General features: G+C 34.8%; 1 protein-coding gene across 12 annotated transcripts in view; it reads right to left on the bottom strand.

The window, feature by feature from the left end:
- DMD (dystrophin) overlaps positions 1 to 25,681 on the bottom strand; it is a gene marked incomplete at its 3' end in the record, with an annotated part of 1,131,161 nt that overhangs the window by 300,879 nt on the left and 804,601 nt on the right. For all 12 annotated transcript variants that reach the window (XM_079310888.1, XM_079310881.1, XM_079310887.1 and 9 more), the window contains one exon: positions 14,657 to 14,892. In XM_079310888.1, the coding sequence (XP_079167014.1) occupies positions 14,657 to 14,892 (236 nt within the window). The remainder of the gene's footprint in view (positions 1 to 14,656; positions 14,893 to 25,681) is intronic.

A 25,681-nucleotide genomic window follows, 5' to 3' on the forward strand; every position in this document is an offset into this window, starting at 1 on the left:
TACAGGTTTCATAAAGCATGTTTCACAGAAGAAATAAGCATGTAACAAGTAAGGAAAAGCTGAAAATAGATAAATCTTTTTACCTGGCTCTTACACAGACTGGCTTATAATCAGCCTTTTCATATATATTCTCCCTAAATATTCAATACTGAATATTTAGTGATGTTTCTTACAAACAAAATATGACTTTCTTCCTGACCCACTCAAACTAAGATCTCTGTATTGGGAAGGCTATGCACATCCTCTTATTAACAGACCTTGCTATTCCTGTTCATCACTCCTGAGTTGTGCAAAGAAGCCATTATCACCAAATTACAGTCTAAAAAATGCATGGAATAAAACCTAAGGTGATTTGGATGGAGACAAAACAACACATTATATCCACAATGTATGTTGAAAGCTTTATTAAACAAAGTTGTAGGGAAAGTCACATATCTTGTTCCTCTCTTGGCTGTCACTTTATCTATTTCATATGCTCCATTACCTCTGCACAAGCCCAGAAGGTGTTTGCATGTAATGGCATTTCATTCTTGATTGAATTTACATTGAATGTTGCCTGCCTATTATGCATACATATGATTCTGCATTTTATCACCCCTAAAAGCATATTGTGAACCCCATGCACTACTTTGGGAAACATCCCTTACAACCACAACTTTTAAAAGGCTATTTTTAGTTCCCACAGATGCAGAGACACTTTATTATGTTCAAGAAATCTTTCTGCAAATCTTATTCCTGAAAGGGACATAATTATGATGCATTGTGCTTGTTTGTTGTCATTTTGAAGCTGTGCACCAAAGTAGCCACTGGAAGTAGATTAATGTCAGAACAGATAACAGTCTGCTCTCTGATGGCCAAATGGTTTGGAAGTCTGAGATAACACATCTAACATTTCAGTAGCAGGAAACAAACAATAATTTTGGCTATGATCTGCCCCAGTTTTGTGTCTATATATAAGAATTACAAATGATTTTTCATTACTCAGTGAGATATGCCAGGAATTTATATTGTGGCTAAAATATGATTAAAACTATTAATGCATGATAAGTTTGTTGAGTTTTCTAGAGTAGAGTCTACAGTGTCTAAATAATACTTAAAGGGATATGAAGATAGAAGCCCTGCCCTGCACAGTTTGCAAATTTCTTCAAGAACTCATGTAAAAAGTGGCCATAGATTATGGTTTACCAAAACTGAAAGGTGTCAATGATAAATGAGAATACTGCAGAAAGGATGGCAAAAATAATAAAAATCTCTGCATCTGGGTGATGAAATTAGATGTGTGATTTGTTAAACATTATAAACCTATTTTTTCAGAGGCATGGTTATACAAACCAGAAAAACTTCAAGTATGTCCTGTTCCCTTTTTGTACATATTATGGTCAGCAACACACAGTCTGTAAGAGTGGACCAAAAATATCTGGGAACATCTTTTTAAGAGCCTACCTCCCCCCTCCCCTCCTTTTCCTGTAAAATCCTGTGCACACAATTTTTTTTCTTCCATTCACTTATTAAAATAACAAAAGAAAAAAAAAACTAAAACAACAAAACCCTTCTACATTTTCATGGACAAATCTAACATAGTAATTTTCCTCTGAACTATGAATTGAAATTCAGTTATTATGCTTTAAAATATTACTCTTTTCTCCCATAGGAGTGTAGATTTAACCAGATTTCTATGATGGAAATCTTAATTTTAAATAATATTTTGGGACTTTTTTTGGTCTCATTATTTTTGAGTAATAGAGTTGCTTGCATTAAACCATACCAAATTAGGAAAGTGAAGTTTAAACATTAAGAATTACTGTATAGAAAAAGATCACTCTCCTAGATGTCCTCATTAACACAGATGGACTGACACACAGAGATGTCTCCATTTTTAGAGATATTTAAAACCAATGGAATAATTTATTTGGGAGAACTGCATATTAACAAATATTAGAAAGCACACCAGAGGATTTCATAAATGTAATAGAGTATTTTCCTGAATCATTGGTAATAGGCCAGACAGAATTGTGTCTGTGTCTGTTAAGAAAACCTTACATTTCTCAGTGAATTTCTCATGAAAAGTAGCTTTCCACATTGATGTGGACACTTAACTTTATATAAAAGCCTCAAAAATGAAAGTTCTTATCAAACACAATAGAAAGAAATTGTTCTGAGAAAATATAGTTATTATATTATAGTATAGTTATTTCTATCTTTCATTACCTGAACTTTACTTCAGTGCAGACCATCAAATTAGAACTAAAAACTAACTTTAGCATTTAACCTCTATGCTGCTTAGCAGTTATTTCTGATTTGTTTCAATGAACCTCTTCCCAATTAAATTTCCTTTTTCTTTCCCTACCCAGAACACCAGACAACTAGCAGACAAAGAACACTGGCAGACAGAGCACTGGCAGCAGGTTGCTGCCCAGGAACAGTTTGCCATGGTCAACCCTTACAGGGACTGGCATCCTCTATGATGTGTCACCTTCCTCACAGTGCATCCCTTTCAAATATATTTGCGAAAATTTTTCAAATAAAAATGCAAAACTCCAATAAATTTGAAAAAAGAAAGGAAAAAGCTACAGAGGCAACTTGAAATGAAGTCAGAATGTCTCCAAGGAAAAGCATCAGTAGCAAAGCACGAAAAGGAAAAGATCATCATTTTCTGTTGTGAAAAAGTGCTTGTTTTTACATTATTTTTAATAATCCATTACAATTCTTTTGAAGTACAGGGAACTGAAAATGAATCCTGCTGTTCCTTCTTCTCCTTCTGAGATAGTAATAAAAAATAATCTGCTATTTGTATGGTTTCTGTGTGGAAATGATAATTACAGTGAAAAAGTCTTATTATGCAGTGGCAGTAGAAGGAAAGAAGGGTTGACAATTACAATAAAAATGGTGATTTACCCATCATTCAAAACAAGATGAAGGGTCATTTATCCTATATATTGTTAAATAGCATTCCTGAAGATCAACCCTACAGCAAAGCCCAATGATCATATAAGCCATGGAATTCAGAAATGAGCATACAATGAAACATAAAGTCAAAAGAACACATTTCCTGTGAACCCTACAGTGAAAAAAATCCCTTTTTTCTCATAATAAAAACTAAATGCTTTGTATTCTGTGCTAAGAGGTCTCCAAAGACTGTCCTGTTATTTTAATTAAGATTTGTGATTTTAAGATTGGCTAATGAAAGAATTTCAAAGGAATTGGGTAATGAGCACCCAAGGAAATGAAAAGTCATGTGCACAGTTCCCTTTGATTCTATTTGCAATTCTGGTTTATGCATAACCATTCTAATTATTAGAGACATACAAAATTATTAAATTCATACAAAAAACATCATAATTAAGCAAAATAGATTAATCAAACCTTAATAATAAATATTGTGAAAAAACCCACACAACACAGAAGCTAAATATGAAAATAAGAAAATAAATAAAATGAACTAACATGACTGAATAGAAGTTTCAGTATGAAAGGTCTTCCTTAATCTCAGCATATTTGGCTAGAAAGAGTGAAAGAAAGATACTTGTAAGATATCCTTCTCAGAAGGCAAGTGATGCTTGACCTAAATACCTCTGCAGTCTAGCAGGAAGAGGAGGGGATGGGGGAGGGAAATATGGTGATATTAAATTTGCATATACTAATCTAGATTAAAAAAACAAAAGCATTCCTATATTACAAATCTTTCTCCTTCTCTCACTTTTTGCACTTTACCAATAAAGACCTTTGTGCAATGATGTCTTAGAGAAGACAAACTAAGTCTTGCAAACTTTTCCAATTCAACAATTACATTGCTTTTCCTACCCTTTCCTCTCCACCTACATTAAATCCATCTTTCTTGTGTTCTCTAAACCATAATCACAAGACCAGTGAGTCAATTTCCCCTTTTTTGCTCAGCTCAGAACAGTGATCTAAGTCTTGGTTGAAATTACTTATAAATATGGAAGTTTTTTGTCATCTACATGCACCTTATCAGTATTATAATTTAAATGCACAAAAATACCACTAAATCTTTTCTGTGAACTATCCTGTCTCTCTATCAATTGTATCAACAATATCTGTTGTGGATTATATTGCAGGTCTGTGTAGCTCTGGAACGTTTAGTACAGGTACACAGGAGTGCTATTTTTGAGTTAGTAAAATCAGGTCCAAAATACAGATTACAGTCACTGACCACAAGGGCCACCTGTCTGTGCTCAGCCCCAATTCAGATTCTGCTGCCTCCAAAGAACTTTCCCCTGGCTTATAAAAAATGCGTGGGAAATCCTCTTTACTAAATTAACACTGAATTTGCTAATTTTTTTTGCCTCTAAATTAGTCAAGGAATACAAAATACAAATGGCTGAGGGAGTTGATTTTCAACAGTCTCACAGTGCTTTGATTCCAGGCTTTCACAGTTGTCATGCAATAAGCACAGATAAAATATGGTTCTCTAGCATCAGTGTTCCTGTTCTTTATGACTTGCCTCAATGACAGGTCTGAGTGGGGGGGAAGCCCCACCCAAAATCACACTACCAGCAAACAAGCTAATAGTTTTTATATGTTCTGATGCACCATCAAAACTTTGCAAAACACAATGACCCTGTCAGAGCTGAATCCCACATCTGAATGACATTATAGGGATGTGCCAAATATACCAGTTTTCATGAGAAATAATATGGACCAGAAATAAAGGAGCAAAAGAATTTGTAATAGCATTTAAAAATGTTATCAGTGCTGACCCCAAGGCACAGCAGGAATGTAAGCCACATTGATTTGAAACTAGAAAGGAAAGTGGTCAAACATTTGTCAAAAGGTTGGACATTTACCCTGAGATATCATCCCATATTATGCCACCTTCAAAACTGCCTGTTTGAATAAAAGATTCCATTACATATGCAGTGAGACATCACTGGTAACTCACAACAGCCCCAAAACCATAATTCTTCCCACAAAGAGGAAAATGCTTAAATTCACCTTCTGCTTATTATTTCTTCATTTTAACTTCCTTGCTTTTTGTTCAAAAAACAACAGATATTTCTCTGAACAGGAAGGTGAAATAAAACAGGGTCTTTGTGTTACCTCAGAGCCAATTTTTTCCAAAATATCAAAAACACCTTCTACTCTAATTAGAAACAACTGCTGATCCTAACTTTTTGTCTCTCACAGAAGCAAAGTGTCAAGCTGTTCTGGTAAAACATCAAAATGAAGGCACTTTCAGTATCAAAATACAGTTTTTCACTTTACTATTGCTAATATGAGAACTTTTTTTTTTTTGTAGTTTTGTTTTGGGTGGTTGGGTTGGGTGTTTTTTTTAATGCAAAATCAAATTAAACTGAAACTTGGACTGTGGCCTTCAGGGGTGACAAAAGAAATGAATAGAGGAAAGATAGAGAAACCAGGGAGTTTTTCAGTGTCCCAATGGAATAAAATCATTGTCTTTGGTCTGGATATTCAGAACCTTATTTGTGCTAACAAATGGTAGGGACTGTCTGTTTTACATTATGGGAAAACTCCTTGGTTTGCAGGGTTGTGCCAGGAATCCAGCTGGGGACAATCACTGAATTGCTTTATTCCCAGTGGAATGTTCTGGCTCTGTCATTTTCCAGCAGAAAACTGCTCCTCCACAGGGGTGGAGATGGGAAAGAGCAAATGGAGGTAGATATCAATACCTGAGCTTGTGTACTGAGAGAAAGAAACCATTCCAAGAAACAATTCTTCTCACCTCACTAGTAATTCATATGGACAATCTGACAGGTCCAGAGGCATGAAAAAGGAAACTGGGAACTGGCTGAAGTGCCTGAATCTCACGTATGAATCTCATATTTGCCTGGAGAAAATCTTTCCTATAGGCAGAAAGCATCTGACCATTAGAAGTGTAATGGTGAGAAGCTAAATTGATCTTTTAGCTCAATAAGAAAAATGGTCCACAAAAGCAGCAGAATACAGTTCTGAGATTGATTTGTTACCTTGCTTTTCGTATCAGCTAGAAACAGAGACAGATGAGAGGCTGGAGTAATGTGAAATGGCCTACACTTACTACAAAACCAGGGTTTTTTTTTTAATCAAGTACTCCTTCAGCACTTGATTACATGAAGAGCTGAATTCTGTTTCAATTTGGAACAATATTTTAATGTCTTTTTTTTGAGGGAAACAGTCCTAATGCTTTTAGTAAAAGTATTTTAGTATTTTAAGCTGCATGTGCATTCAGCCATTTTCTAGGATTTCATTGCAGCAGTAACCTGAAAAATTAATATTCTAATTACACTGTAAATTTTCTGTCTGCTAATATGAAGCATTTAGATTTTATTTTTGCAGTAATGAAGGATATAGAACAAAACCAATTGTACTTCTATTTGTTCTATATCAAACAAATAGAAAAAATAAACATAAAACCCTATCCCACCACCATCCCCAACTAATGAAAGGAAAAGAGAGTCTTGAAGTGCTAGAATCTAAGGCTTCTTCAACCTATTGCTCATCATCAAGAAATATAAGACAATCTAGCCCAAATCAGACATTTCGTCCTTATCCTCTGCATACAAAATTCAAGTTAGTATACTTGAGGAGAGTATAAAAGGAGAATATGCTGAAGAAGAGATGAGCTGAAGGAGATTCCAGGCAGCAGAAAACAGACCATGTTCCACAAAGCTGAAGAGGGTGGGCAAGGGAAACAAATTCCAAGCACAGTGTTTCTCTCTCCTGAATCCCCCCCATATGCTGACTTTGCAAGATGCAGTTCTGTCTCCCACTATTTCACTGCCTTCCCAGAACCAAAGGAGCTTAGTGTATATTCACCTTAAATTTAGTGACAGTACATGGCTAGTGGTGGGTCACACAAAAAAAAGAATTGTATAATGGTTAGGGAACAAAGAATATTTTTCAACAATCTTCCTGAATAGGAATATGCCTTTAAGCCTCCCTTATAATGTTTTTATAAATTTTCCCTTTCACTGTTAAGAAGTTCCACACAGCACAAAATTTAAATGTTGTTGAGTTAAGATGTTTGTCTTATTTTGAGTGGTTTCCATTACTTAACACAAGTGTTATAAAACAATATATACATGTAAATCAACTGAGAACACCCCATGAGAGCTTCTCTAAGTGCAAAATAATTATTATAGAATTCTAGTGGGAAAAGAGATAACGGAATTCCAAGAATTGTGCTCACTGCAGTAGAGTTAAGTTACTAGGAATTACTTATTGTAAAGCTTATACTACAATTTTAAAAAGCTAGTGACATTTTTTTAAACAATTCCTCAGTGAAAAAGGATGATAATGGCACTGCTGGTTGTTCTGCCTCAAGAGGGAATTTTCCATCTGCTAGCAAACCCCAAATCTATATCATGATTTGGATGTGTTTATAGAAGTACCAGAATACCCTTGGCACATTGAGAAACCAGTAGGGCACATTTCAAGACCACACATATTTTTTAGTTTAAATTCTAGGGTAATTTTCTTTTCCACATAAAAAGACTGTGTTTCAAGATCAGCTTCATTAGGAAGGTCTGCTGGGATCTGATGTTTTTATTTTCTTACAGAGGAAAACTTATTTCTTGAAGAGGAGCACCATCTCCTCGCACACTAAATGAGCTAATATACAATTGTTCCTCCTATTTTTAATTTGCATTTTATGATTACAATAGATTAGAATTTTATACATTGAATCATTATTTATAAACAAGATGCTTTCATATTTCCCACAATTTCTGAGTAAAAGCAAAACCACTCTTACATTTTCTTGTTACTACTTCTAATAATATATATCAGTATTGGGGCTAAAATAAAACCCCTAAATTTTATGTAACTGTCATAACAGATCCTCATGACTATTTAGAACTAAAAAAATAAAATCTAAATTTTAGCAGGACTTCTCCAGTCCTTAAAGTAAATCACAGCTGAGGTGGGAGGGCAGCTTGTTCCAGAGTTTCAATATGCTCATCATGCATATTTTTTCTTGTAATATTTCATCACAACTCCTTTTGCTGCATGTGTCCGTTGTGTCTCATCCTTCTGCTGTGAACCTTTGAGAAGAGTCTGGCTCAATCTTCTCTACAATCTCCCATCTCATGGCTGTAGAGAGCAAGCAGCTCTATCTGAGCTCTATCCAGGCTGAGCAAACCCAGCTCAGCCCCTCCTCATTTATCAAGGGCTCTCCTGCCCCTGACCACACTGCTGGCTCTTCACTGGACTCCCTGCAGGTCTTTCCTACACACTGGGCAGCCCAAACCAGACACACAACTCCAGATGCTGTCCTACAGGGTGATTAAGGAGGAATGATCACTTCCCTCAACACACTGGTGAGGGCCGTAGTAAATTCAGCCCAGAATCTAGTTTGGCATTTTTATGTTGGCTGGGCACACATGGAACTCATGAGGATTTAAGGAGTTTTTACACTTTCCAGCACAGCAGGATTTTCCCAAGTCTCTGTGGACAGCACAGAACTGTAAAATTCTTTCCACACCTCTGGTGCATTTGTAGGGTCTCTGAGCTGCACCTATTGGTGGAATGACATCACAAAATGAAAGTGGGATTTGGATTAAAAAAGTAGATCATGCAAGTTCCAGTGTTCATGGAATAGGTAATTTATACTAAGAACATAAGTCAGACTCAGAAATTAAAAAAAAAAAAAAAAAGCTACTGAAAAAATGCAGCCCTAATGAAAAGTTGAAGATACTCAGCATATCAATGCAAACAAAACTGAATTGCTACATTCTTATCCTTTCCCTGCTGAACAGGATGCCAGTTGTATGAATCACAATAATTTATCTTTCTTGAGAAATGGGAAGAAAAACTCCTCAAATTATTTAATAATAGGCCAATAAAAGCAAAGAGAGTAATGTTATCTTTAGGCACAACTGTTATATTGTTTTTTATTTGGATGGTGATCTACAGCCTGACTGAAAACTAATTGAAAAATGACGAAAGTAACTCTTTTACTTCAATGAGTTTCAAATCAGATCCTTAGAGGTACAACTTTTATGCATGTCCTAGTAATTAACATTATAGAGAAATAAAGAAATAGCTGTTAATCAGGCTCCAAAAGACAGTGTTTAGACATTTCTTTTTTTACTGTTGCAGAAAACAAATATACTCTCTAACACAGTGTAATGAGCTGGCCAAGCTAGTTTAAAACATCAGCTGTCTTTTTGTTCAACAAAGTATTAAAAAAAGAGTCTCCTGACACATATTCTATATCCCTTGAGGCCCAATTTTCTGACTAATAGACCTTTTTCTCCTCCCTTTCCCTTTAAAGACTCAGATTTCCACATCCTCTAGAGCATCCTACTGCATTTTCTAACCTTAAGAAACAAGCTGGAAGGCTGACAGACATTTTTTCGTTTTCCTTTATTCTGCAAAAAAGCAAAAGCCTTTCAGGACACTAATTCCTGTGATTTAAAATTTATAATAATAAATTAATATATTTAGAAATCTGTTCATTTATTAGCTTTTTTTATTCACGCCAAAAAATTAAACCGGATTTCCAGTACTTTCATAAATTAGAAGTAATTTTAGAAGTCTAGCAGCATGACAGCATAAAAGAAGAATTCCACTAGATATCCCATATTAAATACAACAGCAATAACACTCTGAAATACACATAAAATAATGATAGTATCTCCTGAGCAGTTATATCCTACAGTGAATTTCACAGAGGAAAGCGAGGTTTTGCACACCATTTAACCCATAAAATCATCTGCAGGGTTGTGGTATCAGAGAGGAGGCACAGAAATGCCAGTACACCATCCAACACGCTGCAGAATCAGTTTCAGCTCCAGTTGTGTTTTCATATGGAGAAAGAAGATCCTAGAAGCTTTGAAAACAGTCCTCAAAGCATCATGACAGCACAGACTGAGGGATGGGACTAATATGCTCTTGAAGTTTGATTCAGAAAGTGGGAATGTAAATTCCCAACTTACTGGCACCTCACTTGGATCCTGGTCTAGGAAACTCTCCCTTTAACCACATCACATGACCTAGAGATGCTCAGATCCAAGTGTAAAATCTTCTGTTATGGTCTTTAACAGTACACCTGAAGATGTGCTATGTGGAATTTTTAATGCATTTGTCACTAAAATGAAACTTCTGCAAAACTCTGTAGACCTTCAAGTACACTATTCAAAAGGGTGAAGGCTCCACCTTGCCTAAAGCTCACACTTCTGACATAAGCTATATGGACAGATGCAAAAGCCTCTGTCTGTAACTACAACTTTTCATTCAACACGGGTACATTTAGAGTACACTGATTCACACAGTTAGGCAGAACTAAAAATTTTAATTTGGAGCTTCCAGTTGCTTCTGTAATAACAGGATATGAGTTTGGAAAACTATATTATTATTTCCACAAAAATGGATATTGAAAACAGTTTGGACAGCAAACTTCCAATTCTTCGGATCTATCTCAATATTAATTGTAAGTCTGCACATGAAAATTAACATTTAAGTTGTATACTTAAATACATTGTATGTAACCATGGGAAAGAATAGATTAAAAATACTCAGACAAGAGCAATGTAAATCAAGCCAACTGTTTTTTCTGCAGTTTATAAACAAATATTTTTCCTTAACTGTTATTTTACTATCCATCATCTGGAAAAGATTCTCTACTATTGAAAAATCAATTGCAATTAAAAGTGAAAACATTTTCTCATTCTAGTTTTGTTTACTTGTCTAACTGACAGATGATCAAACCTACCTCTTTTGAATAGTGACAAATTAATTAGACAGAAATAAATTCTCTACATCTTTCTGGATGACTACCTTTGGATGACACAAACCATTACCTGAGAGTATCTTTTCCTCTTTGATTAAAAGTCTCAGTAACTAGGTTGCTCCCATCTACATAATACTTTTTTTCAGATTAGTCCCGTCTACTGCACCCAAAAGTGAAGATTCAACCTATTCAACTCTTAGAATCAATAAGCAAAAGCAGGCATTGAAAATTGTAGTCCAATTCATTTAGTAATGTTATGTACCTTTTACTAGATAAAATCTATGTTCATCCAGTGCAATAAAATGTTTTCAACTACATATGTTACAAAAAATTGGATGCACAGCATACCTTGGCAAAATCCTTGGACAAAATTTAAGGAGAATATAGTACCTGATCTCTTTGAACAGCATTGTTAATTAGCTTCAAGCTTTGCACAGCCTTCATGATTTACTATTTTCAGTAAAAATCTATTCTTGCTGCAAACTTTTCTCAAAATACAATGATACTGAAGCAGAGTTTCTGAGTAAAGACTTGTTGATGTCTTAAGTAAGGTTTCTGGTTTTTTTTTTAAGTGCATTTTCCTCACAATGTTCACTTTTATGAAAGATCCTCACCTGACCTTCAAATGTAAAGCATGTTGATTGTTTTGAAGTAAGGAGAGTGAATTGAAGCAGCTGGGTAAACCCTAATTTGTCATGTCTCTCACCTCCTTACATCTTGACATATTATACAGCCACAGTCTTTCCCATGAACTTTATTTGCTTTATTTCTTGTCTAAAGAAACAACATGAGTCTCTCCTCAGCTCACCTTACATTTCTTTGTTTAAGGATCAAATGCTACAAAACATCAGTCTTCAATCAGATGAGAAAAATATAATAATCTTCCTTTAATGAAAACATGATGACACTAATACTAGTATTAAATATCTTTACTACACACTTTTTAGTGTCTTTTAGTTTAATCATACAGAGTTTAACAAGATATACACAATCACAGATAACTAAAATATGTAATGCATTTGCTTGAAGTATACCACCCATTTCACGGAAAGATTAACTATAAATATTTGAAATGAGTAGTCATTATGCTACTCTTTTAGTATACTACTTTTGCTATATATTATGTGCATCACTTAGGAGAATTTAATTAGTATTGTTTCTTTCATTAAGGGGAAGCTACCACTAAAACTAGGCTTTTTTTAGAATAGTTGTCTTTTTTGAGTTTTATTGTCCCATAATTAACCAGTGTATGTGCTATTCACACAAGAGTGCCAATTCACTGCAATCAGCTCCAAGCAAAGTTCAAGGGAGGGCTAACGATGTCTTAAACTTTTATGGAGGAAAAATATGGCAAAGTTAGTGGCTGTGATCCTGTGATACAATCAGATTGAAGTGAACTTAGCCAAAATGCCCTCAGAGATGGAGCTTCAACAACATTACACTCTGCTGTGAAAGAAAGGACAACCTAAGGTCACTTATGCTTACCTGGGTGATGTGGAAAATGGCCTGTTACATACACTGCTAGGAAATGGGATTTCTTTGCTTTTTAAATGTTTGCTTTGACATTGCAATTTGCTATTAGAAATGTGGCTTTCTGCTTTGAATGAAATATGAAATGGAAACAAAACCCAAAAAGAGTAAGGATTTGGTAACACAACAGGATGAGCTGTTCAAAGTGTTCTAAATTCTGGGTGAGCAGCTAGAGATGTTTTATAAATAAAACAGCTTTCTTGAAGCATGTATCTCTGTAATGATGAATTTTTATAAGGGAAGTATTTGGCTGTGTTTAGATGCTATTTTTTCACCTGAAGTTGAAAAACTGATTTTTAAAAATGCAGGTCGGTCTACGAGGATGGAACTTTCATTAAATCTTACTGAGATCTCTGTAAAGATGCAATAAACTCTCCAAATAAACCACGATGCAGTGTGGTGACTTTCAATGACTTTTAAATTACAACCACAGGAAAAATGTTCCTATAATCTCCTATGGAATGGACAGATCAGGGGAGGTAAGCACTTCTTTTGGATTTCCAACTTAGATCATATCTGGCGTGACTTTTCAGATTAGTCAAGTACCCACATGTCCAACTTCATCAGCTCACAGACTGCTGCAGACACTCCACACATTAGAAAGCAGGGCAGGTCTTTTGGGTGGTTTTTTTTTTTTTGAGAAACCTAAAAATTCTTTGTCAGTTTTGAAAACTCTCTGTGCTAATCTCATCTAATAATCCAGTGATAGATTTACTAGAAGAATGAAATATATCATGACATTCATTTCCATGTATTAAGTGATATTAAGATGATCATTAGAGAAGGGGAAGACAGCTAACAGAACTGCAGTCTATATATAGACATTGATTCTTCCATTTCATCAGAGAATATATTAAATGTCACATTCTGTTGCACAGCCAATTAGAGAGGTAAGCATGACAAAAAAGAGTTTTCCTGCTGGTTTTGTTACCAGCACAGCATGGCATCAAAAAAAGAGACAGGGCTACCCAGCCAGGAACAGACTGCAGTAGTGCTAAAATATTTTAGCCTTGAACTAAGATAAAATGCAAATACAAAGCGATTCAATTTAAAACATATATAACATTAACTGAAATTTTGAAGAGTTAATAATTTGATCTCATATTTAAGTAAAATATGTCTGCAGAAGGAAGAAAACTATGGATTTTGCCTGCCAGAATAATATACTAAAGTAATAAAACTGAATAATGCTAAACCAAGTATTTGAAAATATAAAACTTTAAAACCAAAATCATTCTGAAAAACACTAAAAGATAATGTGTAAACAAGTCTTTGCCCCTCAACCATTCCAAATGACATAACTATTTTAACCTAATGCCCTGTGTAGATCACACTGAAATTATAATTTATATCCATTTTGTTTTAAGGGTATTTTAATTAATGAAGCAGTATGTAACTCTGCTTAGTAAATATAATCATCATTAATCGAGATGAAACTAAAATGTTCATCTTCTAGAAGGTAAGCAAGCCAAATTTCTCAAAAAAAAGTTTAAAACACTGGGAAAAAAGGAAATATAAGAAAACAAGTAAAATGAATCCCATAAGACATCAGTATATTTTCTTTAAAATGTCTCAGTACAGAGTCTCAATAAAGTGTATACATTTTTCTTCCTCTATTTCTAGTTTAAGCAAAGAGAAAGAATGTCAATATCTTCCTTACAATAAATCAGATATTTTTTTTTATAAGGAGGAAGATGATGAGAAAAAAACAACAGAATCTTGTAATAGGGAACCCTAAACTCAGTTTAGAACTGAACTGAATGGAAATTTAGCACTGAAAAGTTTTGCACAGGCAAGGCAAATCTTTTATATTGAACAATGCTAAATCTAGAAGGCAGGTAATTACTTTAGAGCTGTATAATACAAAATCACTTTTATTGCTACTGAGTAGCTAAAATTTCATCTTTTTTCTCCTAAAACATGTATTTCCATATTTTTCTGTGTTTTCAAGGATGCAGTTTTGCTGACAAAACAATTGCATTAATGAGCTGTTTTCATTAAAACTACTGAGGAACCTTTGATAAACCAAGAGCAGTAGCATGTAAGGCTCTCAAAAAGTTATTATAGAAGTAACATAAGAAAAAGTGTGAAACAGGGTCATCTTCTTCCTGGCAATCTGGAGCTTACTATTCAACTCCTTTATTCTCATGAAGTTTATATTTGAACCATTGGCTTGCATACTCTTACATCACAAGCAACAGAAAAATAGAGAGATCTGGTTCAAATACCAAAGAAAATAGAAAATATTCTATTTTTTTCTCCTCAATTAGTTATCTAAACATTTCATCCAATAATTGTGTTTATGGGATAAAGTAGCTGAAGTGACAACTCCATGTATTGCAGCATATCATCTCTCCTGTGTTCTCTGTTGAAAGGATTTAGTACAGAATAAAGATCATGAGGCTTTCAACTTGGAAAAATCAGTGTTTCTCATACCTTTTGTTTGATGATCATGCCGTTGATGTCATCAAGATCACCTACTTTCACTCTCTGAGATTTTATCTCTCGATCCAGTCGAGACAGCCAGTCAGTGAGTTCTGCCCATGCCTTATTGAAGTCAGCCAAGGCTGGAACCTCCAAAAGCACAGAAGATGGCATTTCTGGTTTGAAGGTGGTGGTTTCCTTGGTTACCTTGGTTTGTGTATCCACAGCAACAGTTTCACCAGGAGTTACTGAAAGAAAAAAAAAAGAAAAAAAAGAAAAAAAAAAAAAAGCTAAAATTACTGAATAAATGAATTATGATAAATGTTTATTTCAGTATTTCAGAATTTATGCCATAGAAAGGAGAAAATAAAAATAAGCCTATTTCTTGATATTATCTCTACTGAAATTATAAAAATCTAATCTAAAAGAAAATTTGAATTATTTTTTCCCACAGTATTTCTATTACTATATCTGTTTAACATCCAGCATTTTCAGCATATTCAAATTCCATCCTTAGAAGACCAGCTGGGCCTGGTAATACCTGCAAAGTTCACAGTGTAATAAGAAAGGCCTTGCTGAAGGTCTCTGAAGCATGAGTAATTTTCCAAAAATCGAGCAGTGTGATCAGATCTCTTTATGCCAGAAGACAGATTGAAAAAAGTTGGTTGGACTATGCGACACATCATAGCATGACAATGTATTTAGAAACAAGTAACCTCTACTGTGTCCAAGTCACTTGGTGGCTGTGAAATTGTCTGCCCAAAAATCTTCTCATTCACTGTAATAACCAAGTGCTTCCCATAGGCTCTGTGGCCAATATGGAAGCTTATTCAACAAGAAATTCAGCCTTGACTAGTTTCCCACCTCAATTGTTTAGTTTCCCACCTCCCATAACTTAAAAATAATATGTATTATTATTTGGATTTTTGTTGATTTTTTTTTTTCTTTCTTTTTGGAGAAAACAGACACATCTTCTTACTGTTTCTTCTGATCTATTAGCTATGGGTTTTAAATTGTCTGTAAAGTATTGAGTGCTTGGAATGGGGAAGTACCAAACACTGAAGCACAGTTTCAGTTTCTGCAGCAAAAATGATGAGAGGTGCCACAGACAGACACCATTGGACAGAGAAATATGGAACATAAAATCATTCAGAATTCAAGACTGATCTTTTCTCCTTGATTTTTGCTATTTACGAAGAGATGGCTATGAACTTTTGGGCTATTTTTACCCTTCAGTTAATGATGCAAAAGTAATTCCTCATGTATATTACTATTGCAGGTGAGGCTACACTAAATTATATTTTGTTGGTTTTTTTTTTTTTTTTTGTCATTTTTAAAAAATATATCAACCGAAGAAGAAAACTAAAACTGAGAAAACAGAAGAAAACATGTCATTGCTTCTCTGAGGTTCTACAGTATTAGAAAAGAAACTAAACACCTACACTTTAGAATCTCTATCTGAATTAGCTGTTGAAACAGCCATAACTAAACCAGAAAGTCTGAGCTAAGAGCTCTGTGGAGTGTGTTCAAAATTTTCTAGCATTGAACCACCAAATATTAATTTCTAAAGAACCAAAATGGTTTTTTTGCATTTTTCCCTGTCTTCTTACAGAGCAGAGAAAATCAGGTTGCCACCCTCTTCCTGTGAGGTTGCTTGTCTTTAACAAAAGCAAACCAAAACACCAAAACAATGTAACCCCTTTGCACAGTAAGTTTTTGTTTTGTTTTGTTTTCTTGCTATTACTTCTGAGAGACTAATGCTTTTCCATTGACATTCATGCCATTACAGCAACGTCTGTTTGAAACATGAAAACCCAGGTAGTAGGTCAGGGTTCAACAATTTGTCCATAAAGCCAAGGCCTTGTATTTCCTCTGTGACTTCAGAGATTCTTAGACAACAGGAAAACAGTTACCTAATGTGGCATTCACATGAGTTAAACAGAAGTTGTCTCATTTCAGAGGAAATTTCGCCACTCATCAGTATTCAAGTAAATTGAAGAACAATTTTCTAAACTGGGACATCCATCAGTAGACTTAGGGTGTCAGAGAAGACTGCCTGGCATCTCTTTGCATCTCACATATTTTGACCAGAGTAGACAATCATGAGTTCACTAATTAATACCCATTTATTTTAATCCCAGTGGCAGGCATTTCAGAAAAGAGTGTTTCTAATCTTCTAATGTTTATGGGTTTACTGATCTGGATTTTGGCTTATCTGGGTTTTGGGCTTTTTTTGTCCATTGTGATGGTTTTTGTGGGGTTTTGTTTGATTATTTTTGGGTTTTTTTGCCTTAAAATATTATGAAAAAGATTGTAAAGTATTAGCAGAAGTGCAACAGTCCAGTATTATACATTATCTAAAAACTTCAGGATCTGTCACTATCTACCATCATCCTCTAAGGATGGCAACAATTGGTTCCACTTTGACTGACCACTAAGTTATCAGAGTTATCATATTATTTATAAAAAATTTCATTAGACTGTGTTTGTATAGTGTTTCACTTTTGACACTTATCTCCCCTCAGAACAAAAATGCCACTTAGAGCAGTACCTATTCCTTCTTTCTCTTTGTTTATGCTTGCATAGATATGACACAGTTCATTTAACAGCACTGTAAAAATGAGCAGTTAAAAATAATAGACCGACATAAATCAACATTAATAACACAATATGTAGTAATAGATCTCACTCTGAAATAATTTATCCAGAACTGTACTGACAGTTTCTGCGACTCAAAGGGGACAGTTTCTTCGTTTTGGTGGAGTCTTTTTATTATTAGTTTGGTTTTGGTGTTTTTTTTTTTTTTCTGAGGAGAATAAATGTATAAATGCAAAACTTTTAAAATAACTGAGTAACAAATTTATTCCAATGAAACATGTCATAAAAACAATAAAGCACTTCATCTTTCAACTAATTTACAGGTTATAATGGTTCACTTCTGTAATATGGTAAACCTGAAAACCAAAAGGACAACTAGAATTTGAGACATTAAACCACACGAATATAAAGTTTTTAAGGTGATTTCTCATTAGCACTTTCTGCCCTTTAACAAAGAAGGAAACAAGACAGAACAACAATAGGAGAAAAATGAAACACAGAATAAAAGGTGTGATTTTCAACTTGTTCTTGAACTTTGAAATACATTGATGAAATTGAGTATATATTAGTAACTTTTGCATCTTAAAATTAATCTGTAATGTTATACTTGAAGAGTTAGAATAATTGGAATATGTCATGAAATTGAAATTCAAATACTGAAGGAAAACCCAAGTAAAACAGAATGAAGCCAATTGCAAGGAAAGAATTTCCCCCCCTTCTTTTACTCTGCTTAATTCAGTGTTGTGTTTCAAGAGAGGGTCAAACTGACAAGTCAAAACAAATAAAACTCCTTATTTAGGGAGTGAATAGGAACAGAACAGACAGGAAGAATGACAATGGTTTCAAAAGCTTCAAAGCCCTTCAAACACCCTCTTTCAAGCCACAATCTTTAAGCAGAACTGCCTGAGTTCACAGGAATGTTCCTTACCATCCTTCTGAATGCTTTTAGTGGTGGTGAAGTTGTAACTATGCAAGGGAACTGCATTTACTAGGCCAAAGCTTTTTGACAATGAAGAAATAACACTGTTACTGGATGTGGATTTTAATTCAATTTGCAGGTTTAGCTTGGGTTTTTAGTTCCACTGTTAGCAGCACCAATTAGGGAGATACCAGCCTTAAATCCTTCATGCAATGAATAGCAGCAATATACACCCACTAAACTTCCTTCTTGTCTTAGTCAAGGAAACTCGGCTGCATTTTACTCACTCTGAGCAAGCAGAATAAAAATACCTGTACCTTGTGATATACACTCTGATGACATCACTCTGAATTTGCTGTTTTAACACAAGCAATACTGACTTTGGTGGCAGAACAAGTTTGGCTCTGTGGGCAAAAGAGCAGTTCTCTGGCAGGGACATTGCACATCAGGCAGGTTTGGCTTATTTCATGGGAAGTCTCAATGTCATTTTACCAGCACTTTATCCTTGTGAGCATGATGTGGAACAACTAAACTCCATAACACTACGCTGGTGAAATTCTGTCAGCTACTAAAATGCATTTTTTTTCCTTATGTTGTGGCATTACAACCAGTTTTCTAGAGCATTCACAATCATATTCTTAAACTCCAAGCAAACTTCTTGGAGAGAGATCTGGAAAGGCAGTTCTGAGGCTGATTTATTTAGCTTGTTCCAGTGATAAATGAATAGCCTCATCTCTGTCTGACCTTCAACATTGAAGAAATAAAGTTAAGAGTACATTAAATTCCCCCATTCAGTACAGCCTCTCCCTGCAAGGTGCTTGTTGCCAGTAGCACTTTTTGGAGAGGAGCTACAGCTACCTGCCAGGTGTTCCAGGTCAAAAAGGAGTTCTGAAAGAATAATAATATTGGCCAACAGAGCTCTGATTAAATATTATGAATAATATAAATTTATTACCTCTAAAAAAGCCCATCAACTTTGAAGTTTGAAAGCAAGGAATTTTTTTTTTTTGTATGATCTGAACTCAAAATAAAATCTTTATGTTGATAATTTAATGAAAAAATATTGCCAAGAAAATTCCACCCACAGTTCTAACTGTGGAATATATGCATCCTAAGAGCATTGTATCTCAAAGCTAATGTTTTCTTAACATTTTAATCAGCTTTTAAAGACAAAAATCATGTTTCAAAGTGAGTTTTTCTATCTTAATACAACACCAATGTTGATTTTCTTAGCCTTAAATATTTAGTGAAAACAGTTCCTAGAAAAAGAAGACTTGGTACCTGTATCAGGTATATTTCATACATAGTAATTTTTATAGGCTATAAATGGGTAAAAGTTTTATACCTAATTTCATGAACTCTTAGGGAATATTCACATTATATGTTACTATTATCAGTTCAAAATACAAGTGCCTAGACTACCTTTTAATTCTAGAAGTTCTTTATGACTCTTAACAAGTCGTTATGGATTATATATAATTTTAATTATTACAGGTAAAAGAAGCTGTTTATGGAATTATTAATTAAAGTTTAGATCTAAAATAATCTGTGCAGTGAGATGAATGGGCTGAAGCTAAAGACCCCTTAGAGGTTCAAAAGAAAGTAGAAAGTCAAGGTTAAAATGCTTAGGAGAAAAGGAAAAGATTTACAAGTGAAAGTGTACTGCTATATTTGAAACATTACTACAAAAGTTATGGATTCTAAAATGCTACTGTTACTATTACTAGATTTTTAAACAGCATCAGAACTTTAAATTTAGTAGGAAGATAAATGTCAGCTTTCTCAGACTCTTCTTTCTTTGTCATAGGCTAGATCTGGTAGAATTTGATTACCATCCTCCTTTCTATATCTGGGAGTGTGACTAAGCCTTTTATTGCACAATGCATTTTTCCAAATTCCTCCAAACACAACAGTGAGATGTTTCAATATGTCTTTCCCTCAATGTAAAGAAAAACTCTTCTATCCCAAATACTAAATTGAATCAGGAATAAGAACACAGGAAATAAGTGGAGTCTACTAAACACCAAGAATTTCAGTATTATAAACCATACAAGTTGGCTTGTGTACATCATACTGTAAATAAACATAAGGGTGAAGTTAAATTACTGTCACATAGCAAAAAGTTCCCATTGTGACCTGTTGCTCCAAAGAACTTCTGCAAATACTTTGTGTGCATGCAAGATACCTAGAAGTGAAATGTTAACACTTCTCTAGGTCATAAGAGGTACTTCAAGGTAATTTCCATGTACAGAAGTTAGTTTTAAAACATTGCCTTCTGTAGAAGAGAATCAGATTGGAGAATACTTCAGCAAACCAAGCACATTAAAAAATCCATGGACTCTGATGGGATGCATGTGTTGAGTGCTGGGGGATCTGGCAGCAATCATTTCAAGGATTCTTTTTACAAACTGATGGATCACAGTAAAAGGAAAAAGTGCTTGAAGGAAAATAAACATTTTCTCTTCAGAAGGCATCGTATGGAGAACCCAGGGAACAACAGCTTCATGTCAAACCCTTGGAAAGTGATGCATTAGGAGGATCATTGCCAACAGGTGGACAGAGCTGATCTTTTCCCTCTACTCAGCTCAGAAAACTGCATCCAGTTCTTGAATCCCTAGCAGAAGACAGCTATAGAGCTACTGAAGAGAGACCAGTAAATAGCCATGATGATTAAGGGACTGAAACCTCTCTTATATGAGAAAAAGCTTGAGAGAGCAGGAACTGTTCAGCCTAAAAAAGAGAAGACTCGTGGGGGACTTCAGGAACATGTGTAAATATCTGAAGGGAGGGTGCATAGAAAGTGGAGCCAGGCTCTTTCTAGCAGTGCCCAACAGTGAGAAGAAAATGGGCACAACTGAAACACAGGAGGTTCACCCTGAATATCAGGAAATGCTTTTTGAGTGAGTCCCACAATGGGTTGAACCAGAGAATTTGCAGAATCTCCACTCTTGGAAATACTCAAAAGCCACAGAAACATCATCCTGAGCAGCCTCCTCTAGGTTATCCTGCCTCAGGATGGGGTTGGACCAGATTACCTACAGAGGTCCCTTCCAATCTCTGTCTTTCTGTGGTCCTGTACAGCTGTGTTCCCAAACACTCTCTAGAAGCCAAATTAGAAATAGTGTAACAACTGAGAATTCTTTGGAAAGAAAGCAGCTAAGAAAGAAGATAATACATGGGAATAATCCTGGCACAGTGTATGTAAAGAATTCAATTGACTGCTCTACTTGTGGTGGAAAAAACTTTAAATCTGCACCATTTGAATCTAATTAGACTATGACTCAACCAGGGACAACTAGTAAAAAAACAACTGAAGATTGTAATATATATCTGTAAACAGAGGTAGCATTAATCTGCTTGGGCCTATTGTTCCATTCAGACCTTTCTGAAAGATAAACTGCTCTAAAGTTCAGTCTCCTTTTAGTAATATAGCATTGTCATGGCATTCTACAAGAACCTTTCCTTAGGCAAAGTTCAGCATGATTGATGGGGCCACTAAAAACTGAAAAGCAAAAGGCTATGGTATGAATGGATCACTTTTAGTGAGTGTGAGAATTAAGCAGACAAACTAAAGAAAGGTAGCCCAAGAACCTTTCATATACTTTTTAAAAAAGCAGTATTATTTATACCACTACACAAGGCATTTATTTTTTCCAAAGGATAAGTGTCTTTTTCAGTGAGCAGTTGTTACAAATGGGTTTCATGAAAATGAATGTTTTGTACTACAGAAGTTGTAGTGCTGTAAAATCAAATTCTGTCACATACTTACCTTATAAAAAACGTTGTGACAACATCTGTCATGAATGATGCAAGCACTTCTCAGTATTTCTTTTGTCAGTAAAAGTAATAAGTTCCTTGATTTAGTATGCAACTTTCAATTGGATGACAATCTATATGACAACAATTTACATTTCCAGTGTACTGCTATTGGCATGGAACAGAATTTTCTCAGGTAATTCTTTGATATAAGGAAAAAAAACCCCATACTGTCAGCAGCTCCAATGTTTACAGACTCATAAAAAGCACCTCTTACAATTTTTGTAAGACCTATATTTATATAGGCCTTATATATATATATATATATGCCTGATTTAACAGGAATAAATTGCAATCTTATCCAAGAGGAACTCTGAAAAAAGGTGGAAAAAATTGTACACGGATGCAAAATAACAAGAAGCCAGTTGAATTCTAGGCACCTTGTAATTAAAAATATTATAAGAGGTTTAAAGAAGCTGTGAAATAATCAGAACTCAGTTATTAGCTAATTTATAGAATTACAGAATTCATGCAAAAATGTCCAAGTCTACCCTTAATATTCAAGTGAAGAATTTTGCAGGATGAAAATCAGCTGTTCAAAGACGTCATCACTGTCACTTTGTTTTGACAAAGGAATTTCTGCAATCACTACTGCATTTTCTGTGTTTTTATCATAATTGTAAAAATATAATGCCAGGAACTACTTTGTCAAACCCTTGTCAAGTTTTTTGTATTATGCTCATTTTTCAAATCAAACTAACCTCTCTTTTAGTTTCACTTTATGAAGAATTGCCTTTGGGAACTTAAGTATGGTCTGACCACCAATCTACTGTTAAAAAAAAAAAATCATCAGTAATGCAAATCTCTTCTTGCTTGTCTCCACCACTGCAGGTGGTGCTACTCCACACTGATACAAAGACAAAAAGCAGTCTGATATTTCAGTGATAAACTTCATAAATATCAGACTGAATAATCTTACAGCTGGGATAGGTTTTCATTTGCCATCTTTTCCTCCTTTTACGGTTTAAGGATCAAGCCCTTCTGTCACAGTCTCATGTCCTCTGACTAGGGCAGGATCCTCAGAAGCAGGTGTGAGCTTTGTTCCTCATTCCCTGCAGCCTCCACCCTGCTCACACTCTGGCTGCCTTTTCCTCTGCAGAGCAGACCTGACTCTGAGGCAGCCCCACGACACAAATATGAGGAAGGCTGTCAAAGACATGACCAGGATGTCCCTGAGCACTGCTCCCTGCACAAGGAAAAACTGACCTGCTTTGCTCTTTTAAACAAAGTCAACAAAGGACAGGTCAAGAGGATCGTGTGCAGAATGACCAATCACTTTCTAGTATTCTTGCAAATTAGAGATTTTCACACAATGTAGCTGTCAATAGGCCTAATTGCTACACAAAAAGAAACAGAATAGAGAGATTACTGCTATTTGCAGGCTGATGTTATCTGGATAGTCAAATATCACAGTATTTTGGGTTATTGTAACAAAAAGAAGTGGGGGAGAGAGAAAGTAGTTTAAAACACTAATTAAAAAAAAGTGATTTGAAGATGGAAAGCAAGAAATTTAGGCAGAAAAAATGAAAAGAGGCATAAACTACCATTTTATTACGAATACCTTTTTGCTAGGAGGTCCACTCATTTTGCCCATATCTTCCAGAATAAACTAATCTAATTTTTTAATTCTGTGTTTTAAAAACTGATAGTTGCCAGATATTTTGAAAATTGCCACCACTGGATTCTGTTACCAAAATTATTGGAGCCATATAAAAAAGTCCAACCATAACTGCAACTTAGTTCTGTGCTCTCACCTGATCTAGGTTATCAATAATAGACCGAAGAATTCTACAGTATGCTATAATTTACATTTCATGGGATTTAACCAAAATAAATCTGGTATATCCTGCTGCTACTACTATTGATCAAGACATTAAATGAAAGAAAACAAGATGCAAAGCTTGCTCCTCAGAAGAAAACACCAGATCATATTTTAAAATGGAATAGGTGAATGTGGTCCTTTGAAAGACTAATGATAGTATTAATCTTATTTGCATCATAAATCTTGACTGCTGTGCTTCAACAACTTGTTACAGAATAGAAAAAGCAGACCTTGGTTCCACATTGTCTTTAATAACAGCAAAGCAGCCAACTCCTGTTTTGACTTTCTGATTTACGTTTCATCATAGGCATGAGTACAATACAAATTCTTTGGAACTCAGAGCAAGTTATATTTAATCAGCTGAGCCCTGAGAAAAAATAAGCAAAAATTCACATTCCTTTTGTAAACTGCACTGTCACACCTGTTTAATACAAATCTTTCAAAGAGGAACCTACTGCCAGATCCCTGAAACAGGATGTTAAATATAAAGATGTAACCTTTGGTTTTATTCAAATTGGGAATTTGTGGCTTAAGTATATTTTGCATATATTTTTCACCTGTCAGAAAAACCAGAAGCAAATCCTCAAATCAAGATGTGTTATAAAGATCAAAATAGAAATTCTGAGAATAACAGAGATTTGTGTTTCTAAACTTGCTTATTATGTTTTTATTCATGCAGCTTGGAAGGCAGAGTGTCAGCTTTTTATATAGATGCTTTTCATTACTTCTCCCTGTTGGTGTTACAGCACATGCTGTGAATGACCTCCAGAGATTCCTGAAGCTATATGCAGAGAGAAAATTGAATCTGAAAGCTTTATTAGACAAGTTTGTCTTCAGCTTGTGTCTGATGTCAGCTGTATTGAAAAATAGAACTACTTGTGAAACTGGGTCCTGACCTTGAAAAATCTCCAATCAAGTGGTAACAGATTCAGTTTTGTGCCATATTGTTATTTGCTGGATGTGTCACATATGTGAAAAGTAAAAAAGCTTCCTAATGGAAGTCACATGGAATTATTAGACACTTTTTTCCTGAATATAAAGAGGAAAACAGATATATGGCAACTTACACATAATAGGGCCATCTCAGGCTGGCATTTCTGAACCTCTTTATTACATGAGTTTGTAAAGTAGAATGACTCAAACATAAATCTACTAAAATTATTTATATAAACCACTATTTATTACTTCATCCAAAAGAAAAAGTAGAGACAATAATATATTCTGTTACTAATCCACTTTATACAAACATGGACAACCTTTGTTATGCCAGCTGAATAAAGGAGGAGTCTACTGTTACTTGTCTCTAATGATTTAAGAGCTCAAGGTATTCTCTGGATACTTCCCTGCTGCATTTTATCGATTCAATTTCCCTCTTGCATTTTATTTTTGCAAAACTTTTCATAATGTTAAACCAAATTATAGCTAATATTAAAAATAGACATTTCCTTTAGAGTCAATATGCACAAGTATCAGAAACTAGATGGTTCTAGACACATGGTCATTATTAGAAATAGTATTTCTCTCTATTACAACTCCTTAGAGTGATGTTCTTTACTGTCCTATAACTAAAGCAAATCAGAAAGGACTACTGGCAGTAGCACTGCCTTCTAATTCAGTGTAGAACTGCTTGTCCCAACAGTTACATGCTGTGGATTTTTAGCTGTTCTACTCTCTGGAGAATGGTTCTAGAAAATTACCTATCTACCATATCCCTCATGAAAGCTTCTTATGAGCTGGCAGCAAACTTCCTTTAAATAATGAAAACTACATGCAACATAAGTTTAATCTTAACATTTAATATCAACACAAGTTCCATTAGTATTTAAAACATTGTAGATGCACACACCCATGGATTTTTCAGTTTTCTCAAAGAATTATTTTG

The sequence above is a fragment of the Erithacus rubecula genome (genome assembly GCF_903797595.1).
Source record: "Erithacus rubecula genome assembly, chromosome: 1".
Taxonomy (NCBI): domain Eukaryota; kingdom Metazoa; phylum Chordata; class Aves; order Passeriformes; family Muscicapidae; genus Erithacus; species Erithacus rubecula.